Raw genomic sequence first — 13,676 nt, forward strand, 5'->3', positions numbered from 1 at the left:
TGTTTATAAAAAGACATTTTAAAGCAGTTTATTGCACAGCAGGTAGTTTCCCACCTTGGAGTATCAACGTGTTTTCAAAATGGAATGGGGACATTAGCATGATTATAGATAAGGCTGGGTATGAAAGGTGTTGCAGCGGTGTTATTGAGACAGTTGACATGTTTTTTTAAATTGGAAGAAGTCAGAAGGAGCAGCTCAATCAATGTTGTTGTGTAACCGGTTACTCCACATGGGTAACTGAATAAGCTCTGTGGGGGATTACTGCGGTTCCACAGAATGTTTATTGGTAAAAGGGGACACCTATTTAGTTTTCACAATGACAATTTAAGGGATATGTGAATTTCAGGACAATCCCTGTGGGTATGGTTGAACGCATGTTGTTTTTCCAAAATACGTGCAGTTTTGCATGTGCTGCAAAAAGAGCTCACATTTGAGCACAAATGTGTAAAGCAAGGCTATAGAATTTAAAGTGTGCACAATATGCATGACTGCAGTAACAGGGGATAGATTAATTTGTGGCTGTGACACCATCCTAAAACAAAAAATTAAATTGAGTGTATGGAAACTACTGTTTCTTGACTACTATTTTGCCATGGACATTTGTGTTTGGGAAATAAGATTTGAATAATGGAGGTGAACAACAACACACCACCTACTCTAGACATCATTTGCAGTGATGATATGGACAAACAAAAGTACCTTTCCAGTTTGTCAGAAAATGTCTGTCTTTTCATGGAAAATAACAATGTCATAGCAGAGAGTGAGAACAGTGTCAGCGGTAAGTCATTAAAGTTGAATTGATATAATGTTATATAAGAGAATTCAGAAAAATGTTTAAGCAGCCAGTGTAGTATGTAAACAGTGATACATACAATACCTGTTCGAATTTGACATGTTAATTTCCCAAAAAATTTCAATTATTATTTGGAGTAGGAAGTTATGATATTTACATGATTAGTCTAAGCTGTAAGTATGATCAGGATATATTTTCAATAAATAATTGGTTGCACAAAACTGTATCATAAGAGGTACAGAGGCGCGTGTGTAATTTGAGGTTTAATATCTACAGACATGAAACCTATAATATATCCTCTGTAGATGCACCATAGATGTGCTAGCATGTGTAAAGCTGTGGTTGTTCAGCTGAATACTCATCTATCAGATTAATAGACATAAAGGTATGTAGGCCAGAACATTCCATACACTAGCACATGGTGTTGACTGGTTTATCAGGATTGGTGAGTAAAATGTACAGTTTCATATATAAAGGATGACATAGTGATAACAATGCTGTTGGAGGTGTTCATGGTTTGTGACTGATATTTATTTGTTTGACCTTATTATCAGAGGTAATTGAAAATTAACAGTTATTAACTAAACCTGTATACAGATACTACTGTGTGGTATGTATGTACATGTATATACCACTATGTGTGCTATTCGTTTGTCTCAATAAGTAGCAGTGTAAATAGGTCTAAATAGGTTTTTGCACATGGTTATAAGTTTGAGTTAATGGTAGTAAGTTAGTAACTGTATTTAGGTATTGGTAGTATATGTTATGATATCTGTATCTGTAGGATGTCTACAGTATGTTTGTAGACATACTGTAGATGCTGTGCAGGGCTGGTTAATATTTAATATGTCCAAGATATCTTTTCTTTTATTTGTGGACTTGGTAAAAAAAACATTGTCCCATATTATCACCCTTATTCTTGGCAGTGTGTATTGAAGCATAGGAATGTAGTTTGTGCATCATAACATGTCCATGTAGTTTTGCCCATGAAAAACTGCATGTACAAGGTAACAGACATCCCGGGGTCACATTTCAGGTGACATGTCTCCCGTTCCCCCATTTTTCAGGTAGGCAGTGCTTTCTTGATGATAATGGTTTATTGAGCACTAAGTGAGGTTCAGTTATATTAACATTGCTATAACTTGAAAAGATGTAGATTTCTAGTAAGTGTTTTAATCAATCTGCTTTTTTTCCAGTCAGGAATCATGTGTTTGACTGGAAAAAATAAGACATGTTTGTTACCATGTACATAGCACATTAAAAAACATGGTGGAAAGTGGAAGTTTGCTGAGTCATATCAAGAAATAAATCAAAGCTATTATATATTAAATATTTCTAATTGTTATGCCAGAAGTAGTAATATATTGACCAAAAAGCATTCAGAGATGTCACGTGTATAACATGTTTTATGTTAATTTTCTTTTCACCAAGAAGAAGTTAAATATATAAATCTATCAATCAGTAAATAAATTAAGGTTCAGCTAAATAGTTATAAATAGCAAAATAGGATCAGGAACTAACTGAGGCTGTGTCTCCTGAAATGAAAACAGTTCAGGACAGTTCCATGTATACAGGTATTAGGAAGATAAGAAAAAGTTGTTGACAATATCAACAACTGGCTTACCTGGTGTAAGTGGTCCGTGTTGATATCTAGATCAATGATCTAGCTGTAATCTACAAAAGGGACATTGATTAAGAAGACTATTGATTTAAGTGGAAAAATAGAAAAATTGATATTAAAAAAAATTTGCACAAGGTTACTATGTTGCATTAGCCCCAGTAAGTCTAAAAAATGCAGTGTGAAAGTACTTAAGCTTAAAAAAGTTACTTAGTTGCACCAGAAGAATTGTTTAGGTCATTTTTGGAAATTGTAAATGGTTTAATACAAGTCATTTCCCCAAATAATTATTTTATAGCACTGCAGGTTCTTTGATGATAATATAAATGCCTTTTGACAAAAACACAGATACTTATTTTGACAAAAGTAAGAACAGTTGCATTTTGATTAAAAAAAATCAATGCACAGTAGTAAGTGTTAGTTGGAAGGAAAAAGCCCAGGGTCTGTTGATACTGGGGAAAGTTTGTATCCATGGAGATGTCTGGAGCAAGATGCAATATAAATCAGCATATTTTTTTTAATGTGAATGTTATTTTCTTACAGTTAGCACTGTGATATAGTACATAATTGGTGTGTGATACTGCTGTTGTTTTATGCAGATTGCACCTTTATATATGCAGAATAGAAGTAATAATTTTCATAGCTTTTTATTGGGATAATTGAAATAACACCAGAGGTGTTGCACATTGAATTTCAGGCAACAGATTTCCTACAATTTAATTGAAGGAGTATTTAGACGGAAACGAGATGAAGTTGTCTAAAGATGTCACTTACCAAACCTGTGTTATGTTTTGCAGATATTTATCTTAATACTTGAATAACACTTGAATTTGGCATCTTGTCTTTCCAGTCCTATGTTCGGAGCGTTTGACCCAGATGACAAGAACATACAATGATATTGAGGCTGTGACAAGACTACTTGAAGAGGTATACTTCTTACTGTGAACTTCGTTTTCCAAAAGTGACGTGATATCAAGTTGAAGCAATTCTAAGCATACAATGCATGGTGAATGTTTACCACCATCTGACAGTAAAAAGTTTTTTTCTTCCAAAACCTATGCATTTAATATACTTACAAAAGTTTACTGGATACCTGGAACCAAATTAGTAATAAGATATCTTACAGTGTTCTGAATGAACTGTATGCAATTCTTATTTTTCCGCTTTTCGATCCCCCTCACTTACAAAGAAGATGTGATATATGACACAAACTGAAGTTTAGATTTTTTCTGTAAATGCTATCTCTGTATCTGTACTAAGTCTGACTAAGTGAGACTGCTTTGATTTCATGAGTACAACCACCCTTAATTTTGGCAAATATCCAATGCCAAGAAGAAATAAAGCTTTTTTCCCCAATAAAATAGCTAAAAATCTTTGTAATTTTTCTTTGACATTTAGAATATACTCTTATTTGTCATGCTACACCTTTTTTTCTTTTCTTGACATTTGCTTGACAATTAATTTTAGAGAATCCCCATTAGTATGATTGAAGGCACTGCTGTTTTAATTAGATTTGTGACATAACAAATGGAGAAAATAAAGAACCTATTAAATTTATTTTCTTGTTTTTATAGATAATATGTAAATCTGTTTATTTATAGACAGTTTTACATATATTGCTTATGTTATCATAAAAGTCTGCATTTACTTCTAGTTATGAACATTCTTGATTTAAATTGTATCTTTAAAAATGATAGTGGAATTGTTTACAGTTTGTCAATAAAGTAAATTTTAATAATTTCACTTAAACCCCCAAATGCATTGATTTGAAAAAAATTAATTTTAAAGAATTTATCTTAAAGTTTCAATCATTTGTTTTATATTACAGAAAGAGAGAGATTTGGAGTTAGCAGCTCGTTTAGGTCAGATCCTATTAGATGAAAAGAAAGAACTTGCAGCAAAAAATGAGCACTTAGAAGAACAATTGGCTGCTACTATTGAAAAAGTAAGTATACTGTAGATTTGTTATGTTGGTTCTTGATACTTGCATATAAACAGATTGATAGCTGTTGCTTTAGTTCTCATTTTCCATGTTTTAGTTTTCATTTACCATGATTTGTATCCTAAAATGTATTTTTTTTTTAAATTGAATTTAATTTTGAAAGTTACACGATAATTGATGAAAAAGATCATTGTAGGTCCTGTATTGCAGATGTTTTTTTTTTTGTTAGCTTTTCATATTAGAAAAAAAAACGTGAAATCATTATCTAAAGGCAGTCAAATGTTTAAGTAGTTAGTAAAACAAGCAAAATGTACCTTAGCAAACAGATCTGTCTCGTTTCATGTCACGTGTATCACCAACGTGCTGTGCGTAGGCAATTCTAATCACGCGTAAGTCCTTGAACCCATTGATTTGTTGGGCGGTTTCTCCAGGCAAGAAAAACACTCTAAAGTAGATGATAAAAAGATGCAAACTCATGGAAGATTATGGGACTAGTGTTCCCATAGAAAACACTAAAAAAAAAACAAAAAACAAATTCAGACAGAAATTTGTCATAGCATTTGACCAACTTGTACATTGAAATAAAATAATGCAGCATGAGATGGCTCCATGTTGACAGTGGGAGGTTGCGAAGGAGGGGGGGGGGTTCATTGACGATGTTGTCATGAACACATACAAATATACCAAACAACTATGAGGGTATGGTTCTTTTCATCCCCTTGCCCCACCCCTCTTCCATGTCCTCCCTTTATTTAAGTGCTGATTATGCCAATGATATACATCGTCCAGGTCTAAATAATTGAGATGACACCAAATATGTGGCGTACCTGACAGCAGTCACGTAGTCCTACGGCTATTAACATATTGATAAGATATAAGATTTCAACTGCCAAACTGACCCAGAAAAAAAGAATTTGTCTCGTACTGAGGGCACTGAGTATTCAGGGCTTGTGCATTTGTGAAACCTGTTTCTAGATAATTGGACATGTGTCATAAGAAAGGAAATTATACGTCTTTTTGAAAGAGAACAAAAAAAATTTAAGACCAAAAAGTATAGGTATCATATATGTAATGAATTATAAATAATTCAGAAGTTATACAAAAGTTTTGATGAGAACCTTTTTGAGAATTTGTTGTTTTTTAAGGGAATTTTTTTTTTTAATTCATACTTCTAATGCATGTGCCCCTAATAGATAGATGAGAGCCGATATTGATTATGTCCAATGTTTGGTTCTGATTTGGAGTTTACAAAAAGCAAAAGGGATGAGGAAAAAATGCTAAATCATACAATTCCAAGATAATTGAATAGCTGGGTGGTTCTTTATACAATTAGTATATTTAACAAATATTGGCCAATAATTACCAAGATAGATGATAGGTTAACCTCATTAAACTTTTTAAAAGGGATGAGGAAAAAATGCTAAATCATACAATTCCAAGATAATTGAATAGCTGGGTGGTTCTTTATACAATTAGTATATTTAACAAATATTGGCCAATAATTACCAAGATAGATGATAGGTTAACCTCATTAAACTTTTTAGAGAAAGGATTACCCCACAAAAATGATAACAATAATGCAGTCCTGTTGGTATATCAGGACACTAATGTCAGATTGTGATTTTTTTAGCCACAATAGCATTAAATTAAGATGGAATTTCCTTTTAATTTAACTGTGCTAAAGGATGACAATAATTATTTTATCCCCCCTCCTCTTATTATTACTAATATTATTTTTTCAGAATAAACAGTTGAGTCATGACATTTCTATGAAAGATGACCTCCTGAAGATTTACACTCAAGATGGTGACACAGATTCTAATGGGTGTTCCCCTACGTAAGTTTACTTAAAAAGTGTTTGTCATCATCTTAATTTGCAAGAGATTGTTGTCTTTTTGTGATGTTTGTAAATGGAAATGTCCCACTTAGCATCAGCAGTATAAAAAACTACATTGAAGGATCTCTTTTGCACGATAATGCTACACATCCAGCAGTTAAAACAGGCTTTTCTTTTATTTGCAAATTTTATTCATGGCACCCCAGCTTTTGCATTCAGAGCAAACTTAAGTGTATGCAATTTATATTTTATTAGAAGTTACTTGTCATATTTGTCAAGATTCATTCCACCGGTGTATGTTTACTGAAACTATCTTTAGAAGACATAAATATTAGCACTGATAAGGTGTTGTGAACCTAGTAAAAGATATTCTAGACAAAGATGTATTTTTCTGGTCATCATCACATCCTACTGCTATCATTACATCAAACAAATCTTTGTTTGTTGAGTACTTAGTCAAGATGTCGGCATTTTTTTTCTTACATCATGATCTGACTGTCCCTAGATATAGGCTCAATGTTAGGTATTGTCTTAGGCAAGAGGTGTTTGAGTTTAAACCTGTTAAAAGGTTGAGATAAGAGGTTTAATGTCCTAAAGCTACATTTAAGGTTTATAGAATTACAGAAACCTACTTTTTGGACATTTCCAGGAATTTCGTGATAGAATTTTCACCTTAGTTTGAAAATCATCATCGTCATCTTGTAAAATTATGAAAACGTAGATAATCATTGACCATTTACAGCCTTCAGTTAACATATTATTTTTCATAAAAATTGCTGACTCACTATATTATGTACCCCTCCACTCTTTCTCCCCTCCAGCAAAGACAGGCAGGGGTTAAGTGCACACCTGCACAACTTTGACACCTTACAGAAGAAACTGAGGTCAGTGGAGGAGGAGAACTTTCGACTCAGAACAGAGGTAATTATTATTTATTTTTTGTTTGGTTGTTTCTTAAACAGAGATGAATCACTCAGAATATTCAATTGATTAATTTGTCTAGATGCACAACAATTTATATAGGCTTTTCATATGCATGTAGTTGTCAGAATACTTTACAAGCTCACTACTTTCTTTAAGTATTAATATAAACATTTTGTTCCACTTTTTAGGCTGTACATTTAGAGACAGAAACCATCAATTATGAAGAAAAAGAACAGCAACTGGTCAAAGACCTGCTCAGGGAAATGGGTGCGTTTTCATATTAAAACAATTTATAAAAAGAACTGAACTATTGATATTTTAACTGATATTGCAGTGGAATATAGCAGTTTCAATTAGACATAATTGCTATTACAGGAGACAGAATATATTAACAGTGTTGCAACCAATGCAAAACTTTATTACATGTCAAAAAAAGATTAGATTAAGAAAATGAAGACAAGAAATTAATTTTACAGACAGATCATTAAAATATGCTGATGAATCAGCAGATAAAACCGTTAATCAACAGGCAAAGTTATAAGGTATATATAGTATACAAAAACCACAAACTACATCAACTTCTTGAAGATATATTTATGTTTTGATGTCCAGGCACCAAGGAGAAGGAGTTTGGTGCCTTGGAGGAACTCCTTGCCAGGAAGACGGAGGAGGCCATGCGGCAACAAGAAGAGATCACCAACCTGCTGGCTCAGGTGGTGGACATGCAGAAGAAAAATAAAGAGGTATTCACCTGAACATTCCTAGGAAGATCATTATGTATATGTGTTAATTGTTCATAAGAAAGTTGATGTTATTGTACAAAGTTTTATTGCAGAGAAAGGCATTGACTTAATAATTTAGATGATATGTTGAAGTAACATTTTGACAAATCTTGTTTCATTCTTATGATCAACAAAAGAAGAAACACATAGGTTAGTTTTATTTTTGTGTAGAAAATATGCAATTATTTGGAAAAATGTTGATATATTTCAGCTTGTGATAGAGAATGCAGAGCTGCAGAAACACCTTTTGGCTGCACAGGATGCACAAAAGGACCTCACAGAAGAGGTGAGCTTTTTTTAATGAAAATTTATTTTTAATGAAAATTTATAGTTATATGGCATGGTGTGTTGATTTATTCATTGGCCTAATTTGAATAAATCATATAAATGAATCCTATAAAATATTTTATTGATATGTTTTTTAACAGTAAGATTACGTCATGTTATAAACATGGTTTATAAATTGATAACATAATTTTGGGTCCCCTTTTGACCTTTGTGATCAACTGTATCCTGTGTAAAGTAGGATATAACAGGGATGTTTAGACAAGATGTTGGAAACAAATTACACACTTTACCCATTTATTGCTCTCCAGTCTTCAGTAGTTGAAAGAAATCGGTCAAGTGTTGCTTGTGACATCATGATTTATTTTTAATGCTTGTTTTGATCAAACAGAAAAAAAGGTAATATTTTAATCAGATATGTAAACTATTCATTTCTTTGCCTCATAAAAAAGCACAATTTCAATCACATCATCATAACTTCATATTTAGGAATTAATAGCAAGAAAAGTTTCATATATAGCCTGTTAATTCTGGACATTATTTACAGATTCAAGAGCTTGATGATAAATATCAAGAAACACTAGACATGCTTCATGCTGCCCAGGAAGATATTCGGCTGCTGCGCAGTAAGTCTCGTCCACGGGCCATGCGGCAGCACTACAGTGCATTCTCACCATACTTCCCTCGAGATTCCTTAGCCTCAGAGCTGGAGAGCAGCCTGAAGAATGAGTACCAGTATCCAGATGGGAACTCCCCATCAGATAGAAAGTGAGTGGCTGGTCACAGTATATTTGTGGTTATAACAAGACTATTCTATGCCAATACCTCAACCAGTATGTCAGTTTTTAATAGAACCTTTCCCTTTATTATTTTTTTAAAGATGACTTTTTATGTCAATGTTCTGTAATAATTGCAGTGATCACAACTGGCGTGTAATGCAGACATACAGGTATGCCAGGAGGGCTACCAGTCGCGGCCTGAGCAGTAGAAGTATGAGTCGAACCCCAGGATCTGGCAGCGAGTCCTGCGACTCCCCTGTCCCCACTTCCAGTCGGAGCTCCATGTATCTCTCTGAGGGAGAGTCCATACCTAATGATGGCTATGCAGCTGATTCGGACAGTACTTACGGGTAAGTGGGGTGTGTTCTTAAATGGATATTGTAACAAATGTCTTCCTTTTGATAATTTTTCCACAGATGTCTTTGCATCAGCAGAAAAATGTGGGTGTCATATTTTTTGAAAATATTTTTCCTTTTGAAAGATATGGTTTTTGAGCACACGAATTTTAGACTGTGTGCAGTTAGTCTTGGGAACAATTCAACAGTATTTTTTCACACTATCTACATTAAGTTTATGAAATTTAGTAAATAGGAAAATATTTTCATATTGCTGCAGGCAAAAGTTAAATGTCTTGCACATGTCAATATATCTATCCTTTTTATGTATTTAAAGATAAGAATTAGCTATTAAACTTTGTCTTAATTTTTTGCACATGTGTCTTTTAGCTATCAATGGATGCTTTTTTATGAGTCACTTGTCATGATTTGACAATTAATTATTGAAGCCTTAATTGGTATTGTGTTCTGTTAATCTTCATTCCGAAATTAATTAACATAAAGCTTATACTGTGCATTTTTGTGTCACTTAAACCATAATGGTGTGTAAAACATTCAAATTAATAGGATTTTTGTTCTGTTCTTCATATCTGCTTTTACTTAGCCTCACTTATGATACCTACTGTGCTATCTTAAAGCCATGTGGTCTGCTATTATAAAGATATTTGCCCTATACATATACACAACATATACCTATATACATATGCACAAGCTTCTTCACTAAACCACATATTCAGTGCAGTGTGTTGTTCCATGTGTTAACCCCTTCCCTTGCAGTACATCAAGCAGTAGGACACAGTTAGGAAGGCCTGGGATTCCAGGTTCCAATGATCTGGAGACAGCTTTGAGAAGGCTGACACTACGCAGTCAGACGGAACAAGCTTATCTGGAGGGAGAGAAAGAGAGGAGGGAAAGGAGGTACATGCTGGATTCTCTCTATTGGTGTTCACATTATGTTTATTTGAAAATATTGGACTTGCGCTTGTTTTTTTTTTTTTGTTTTTTTTTTTGCCCTTAATATTACTTTTGATGTTGGTCTTGCTTCTGCTTCATCTCTGTTTGCAGACATTTATTGGTACTCTTCATCTTGCTATCTGATATCATATTCGAAGCATTGTGTATATTACATGTCAGGTGTATGGAAATATTAATTGGTTTGCATTGCCTGCTTTACATTGAATGCTGCAGGGAAGTAGGATTATGCGCTGCTATCAAATATATTAAACACTATTTTTAGTGCAAGTCAGGTTTTCCTAAGTCTTACATACAGACATTCTTTGTTTCTTATAAACCTTTTAAGACTTCACCTTTTCTTACAACTTCACTGCTAATCCCTGAAGGTCAGTTGTTAGTCTTTTCACTGCCACTTATCCATATAAATGAAAAATTCTTTGTTATTTCCCCAGGACCAGTGGCGGCTCCTCCACCCCAACACAGTCTCACACTCCAGACAGCCTGATGTCTGGGGGCAGTTTCTCTGGGATGTCTTCATGGTCTGGGTATGCACTACATGGCGGAGGCTATGCGCCTGGCTTCAGGATTCCAGAAAAACTACAGATAGTCAAACCCATAGAAGGTAAGCATAAGTCATCTTATTTTTTCCTGTACTCTAACTCTAAGCTTGAATAATGTAGTCATTATCAAGGTGGCATTTATGAAAGAGAGTTTTTTCTGCTGTTGACATTTTATATTTTTTACTGTGCTAATTAAGTTGCTATAACGGAAGCAAACAAACACAGAAATGCTTCACTCAGATCTTACTTTGTTGCTGTCAGCTTGTTTCACGAAGTATTGCATATCTTTCTGCGTGGTTTAAGATGTAATATTTATATTTAAGCTTGCTCCCCACCTCCCACATTCCAGAGGCAGCCACACCTGTGTGTGTGTGATTTTTGAAGTGTGTCCTGAAGTTCAAAACTTTGGTGGTTTCTAGAAATGAGGAAGTTTAAGTGTTTTGCCTGTATATTGTAGGTTCAGCCACCTTGCACCAGTGGCAAAGGTTAGCCACCCCCCACTTGGGTGGGATATTTGAGGAGCGCCCAGGAGTGCAGACAAAAGGGGAGAGGAAGCTGGATATGGAAGAAGAGGTCTACAGTCTCAGTGACTTTGAGGAAGATGGTATGTATCACAAAGAAGAAAGTGCATTCCAGTTGAAGGAACATAAGCTCTGCCCTAAAATTAAAAAGGCTGCAGAAATTTAATGATTTTGACTGATTGAAACCATGATTGTCACATCAAAAACAGTTTATCATTATCTGGTTATTGGTTTTGTATAAAGCATGTTCTTCAGCATGTTCATTTCCTCAATCTTTTTATTCTGAATTTGATAGTTTTGTTAACATCTTTGTGTTCTGTTTACTTTGAAAGATACTGCACCTTATTTTACTGTTATGCTTTTTAGTTTGGAGCACATCAGAGAGCTGAATTTCGATAGTTATCACTAAACTCAAGAAAAGCTTCCTAATATTATAACTGTGAATATTTTATATTTTCAATCTGACATCTTTTTGCACCTTTTCATATCATGCACATGTCACAAAGTGACACCTTTTTTTCGTCTTATTCATACAGATAGACATTTTATAACATCGAGTAGACTGTCAGACAGATCAGACAGGACTGTGGTAATTTTTCATGCTGTGTTGGTTTGGCTTTGCCTCGTAGAGTTCAATGCACATGAATATATACTGTTATCAACTTTGGCTGAGGTAGCTATGTTGTTTTACTGATCTTAGAAAATTGATATCGACTGAAGCACAGTGGAAGTTTATATCACTTTTCTGAGGTCTTCAAAATGACATATTGTCCAAAAGCAAAAGGCATTCATTGTTTTGTTATATAATTTAATACTTGAAAGATATTGCCAACAGTTGCAACATTGCTGTCATCTGTTTGCAAAAATGTTTTGTTTTCCCTGATTGTCAAAAAATGGTAACAACATAAGCATTCAATATAGTTTGGTGATGGCGTCATCAGTAAATATTGAATAATATCAGACCTCAAATTTGTGGATATAAGACAATAATTATGTATTACTACCTGTGAATGAGGTGAAGGAAACCAGCTTTTTTATAGCTGCAGTACACAGCCAACTTATTTTGCTTAACAGGGTTTTTGGTACAACTGTTGTCCACATCTACCTTGTAAAAAGTATTATTTTCATATACTCATAGCTAGTAGTTAACCCTTTAAAAAATGCAATACTGAAATTTAATGCATGCACTCATAAAAACTAGTTTGCTGCATTTTGGGTGATCATATGTAGATAAACATCCTGCTTCTGAGCCTTTTAACTGTGATATGGTATTTAGGATATTCCAAGAAAGACAAAATTAAGTATTGAGTAGCATTAAAAAAGTGAACAATATACAAAATATATTCCAAATATACCAAATAGAGCAATATTTATTTAAAATAATTTTTTTTATGTCTTAATATACCCGGTATATTATCTCAAGCTATGAAATAAAGTTTGTAAAATGTAAGGGTTCTTCTTTGAGATCTTGCAGCTTCTTGTTTGCTCTTGAAATAGAGTATGTATATAGACATTTCCTTGCAGTATCTAATCATCAATGCTCATATTTTACTATCTTTTAGCTAACTTTTTACTAATCTTGCATTCTATTCATACTAGTCATTTTGCCTTTTTTGTGATTATGTTGCATTTCAAGTTAACATTTTTAGTAGCAGAATTTCCACACATGAATAAAGGAATCTGCTCTTCTGGGGTGTTAAAAAACCTAAATAATTGTGTACCTCTAAGTTGACAATTATTTACAGATATTTACTTTCTTTCTTGTGTGAGAAAATGATAAGAGATTTGGAGGGGCCTGTGCAAAGGGTAGCAGTCCTACTTGCAAACCCAGTGTTGCTTATAAAATGGCTTTTGGGTGGCTATTCAAAATTTGCTTTAACACCAGTCATGGGGCATAAGAGTTGAAGCCAGTACACTTTACATGGAGAAACATTTTGGTTCACAAATAGTTACTGTTCAGATACATATAGAAGTTATTCTGACATAGTCAGATTTATAGATTTGTTTTGCGTGGATATTCAATTCATGTTTGACAGTTTTATCATTTCCCTTTACTTCATATATTTTTCATGCCAATCAAAAACTTAATATTACTATAATATTCACCTATGATATACTTGTTATGTTATTTGTTATTGCAGAGGTCTGCAACCCCGGAAAGTGCTGTGAGCTTGCCAGCTTCACCTTCACACTCACAGACTCGAAAATCATCCATCCTGACCAGAATTATGCCCCTGTGGCAGAAACTGTGGTCACCTCTAGGTAAAATATGTTAATAATCTTTGTATGCCACAATTAAGGAAACATGATAGGAAATATGATCAGAAAATATGGAAATTTTCTATT

At 33.8% G+C, this 13,676-nt stretch overlaps 1 protein-coding gene across 13 annotated transcripts in view; it reads left to right on the top strand.

Annotated features, from left to right (window-relative positions):
- Positions 1-13,676, top strand: part of LOC106157021 (trafficking kinesin-binding protein 1) — a 38,730-nt gene that overhangs the window by 22,291 nt on the left and 2,763 nt on the right. For 10 of the 13 annotated variants that reach the window (XM_087005638.1, XM_087005645.1, XM_087005634.1 and 7 more), the window contains 13 exons: positions 3,262-3,338; positions 4,240-4,356; positions 6,096-6,190; positions 7,012-7,111; positions 7,303-7,381; positions 7,727-7,857; positions 8,108-8,182; positions 8,729-8,949; positions 9,098-9,310; positions 10,073-10,213; positions 10,702-10,871; positions 11,267-11,413; positions 13,472-13,592. In XM_087005638.1, coding sequence (XP_086861764.1) covers positions 3,262-3,338; positions 4,240-4,356; positions 6,096-6,190; positions 7,012-7,111; positions 7,303-7,381; positions 7,727-7,857; positions 8,108-8,182; positions 8,729-8,949; positions 9,098-9,310; positions 10,073-10,213; positions 10,702-10,871; positions 11,267-11,413; positions 13,472-13,592 — 1,687 coding nt within the window. Of the gene's footprint in view, positions 1-23; positions 779-3,261; positions 3,339-4,239; positions 4,357-6,095; positions 6,191-7,011; positions 7,112-7,302; positions 7,382-7,726; positions 7,858-8,107; positions 8,183-8,728; positions 8,950-9,097; positions 9,311-10,072; positions 10,214-10,701; positions 10,872-11,266; positions 11,414-11,866; positions 11,920-13,471; positions 13,593-13,676 lie in introns of those variants that run through there. The other 3 variants (XM_087005647.1, XM_087005640.1, XM_087005637.1) reach the window with 3 other exon arrangements.

The sequence above is a fragment of the Lingula anatina genome, chromosome 2, assembly GCF_051362555.1.
Source record: "Lingula anatina isolate TDL-2025a chromosome 2, LinAna3.0, whole genome shotgun sequence".
Taxonomy (NCBI): domain Eukaryota; kingdom Metazoa; phylum Brachiopoda; class Lingulata; order Lingulida; family Lingulidae; genus Lingula; species Lingula anatina.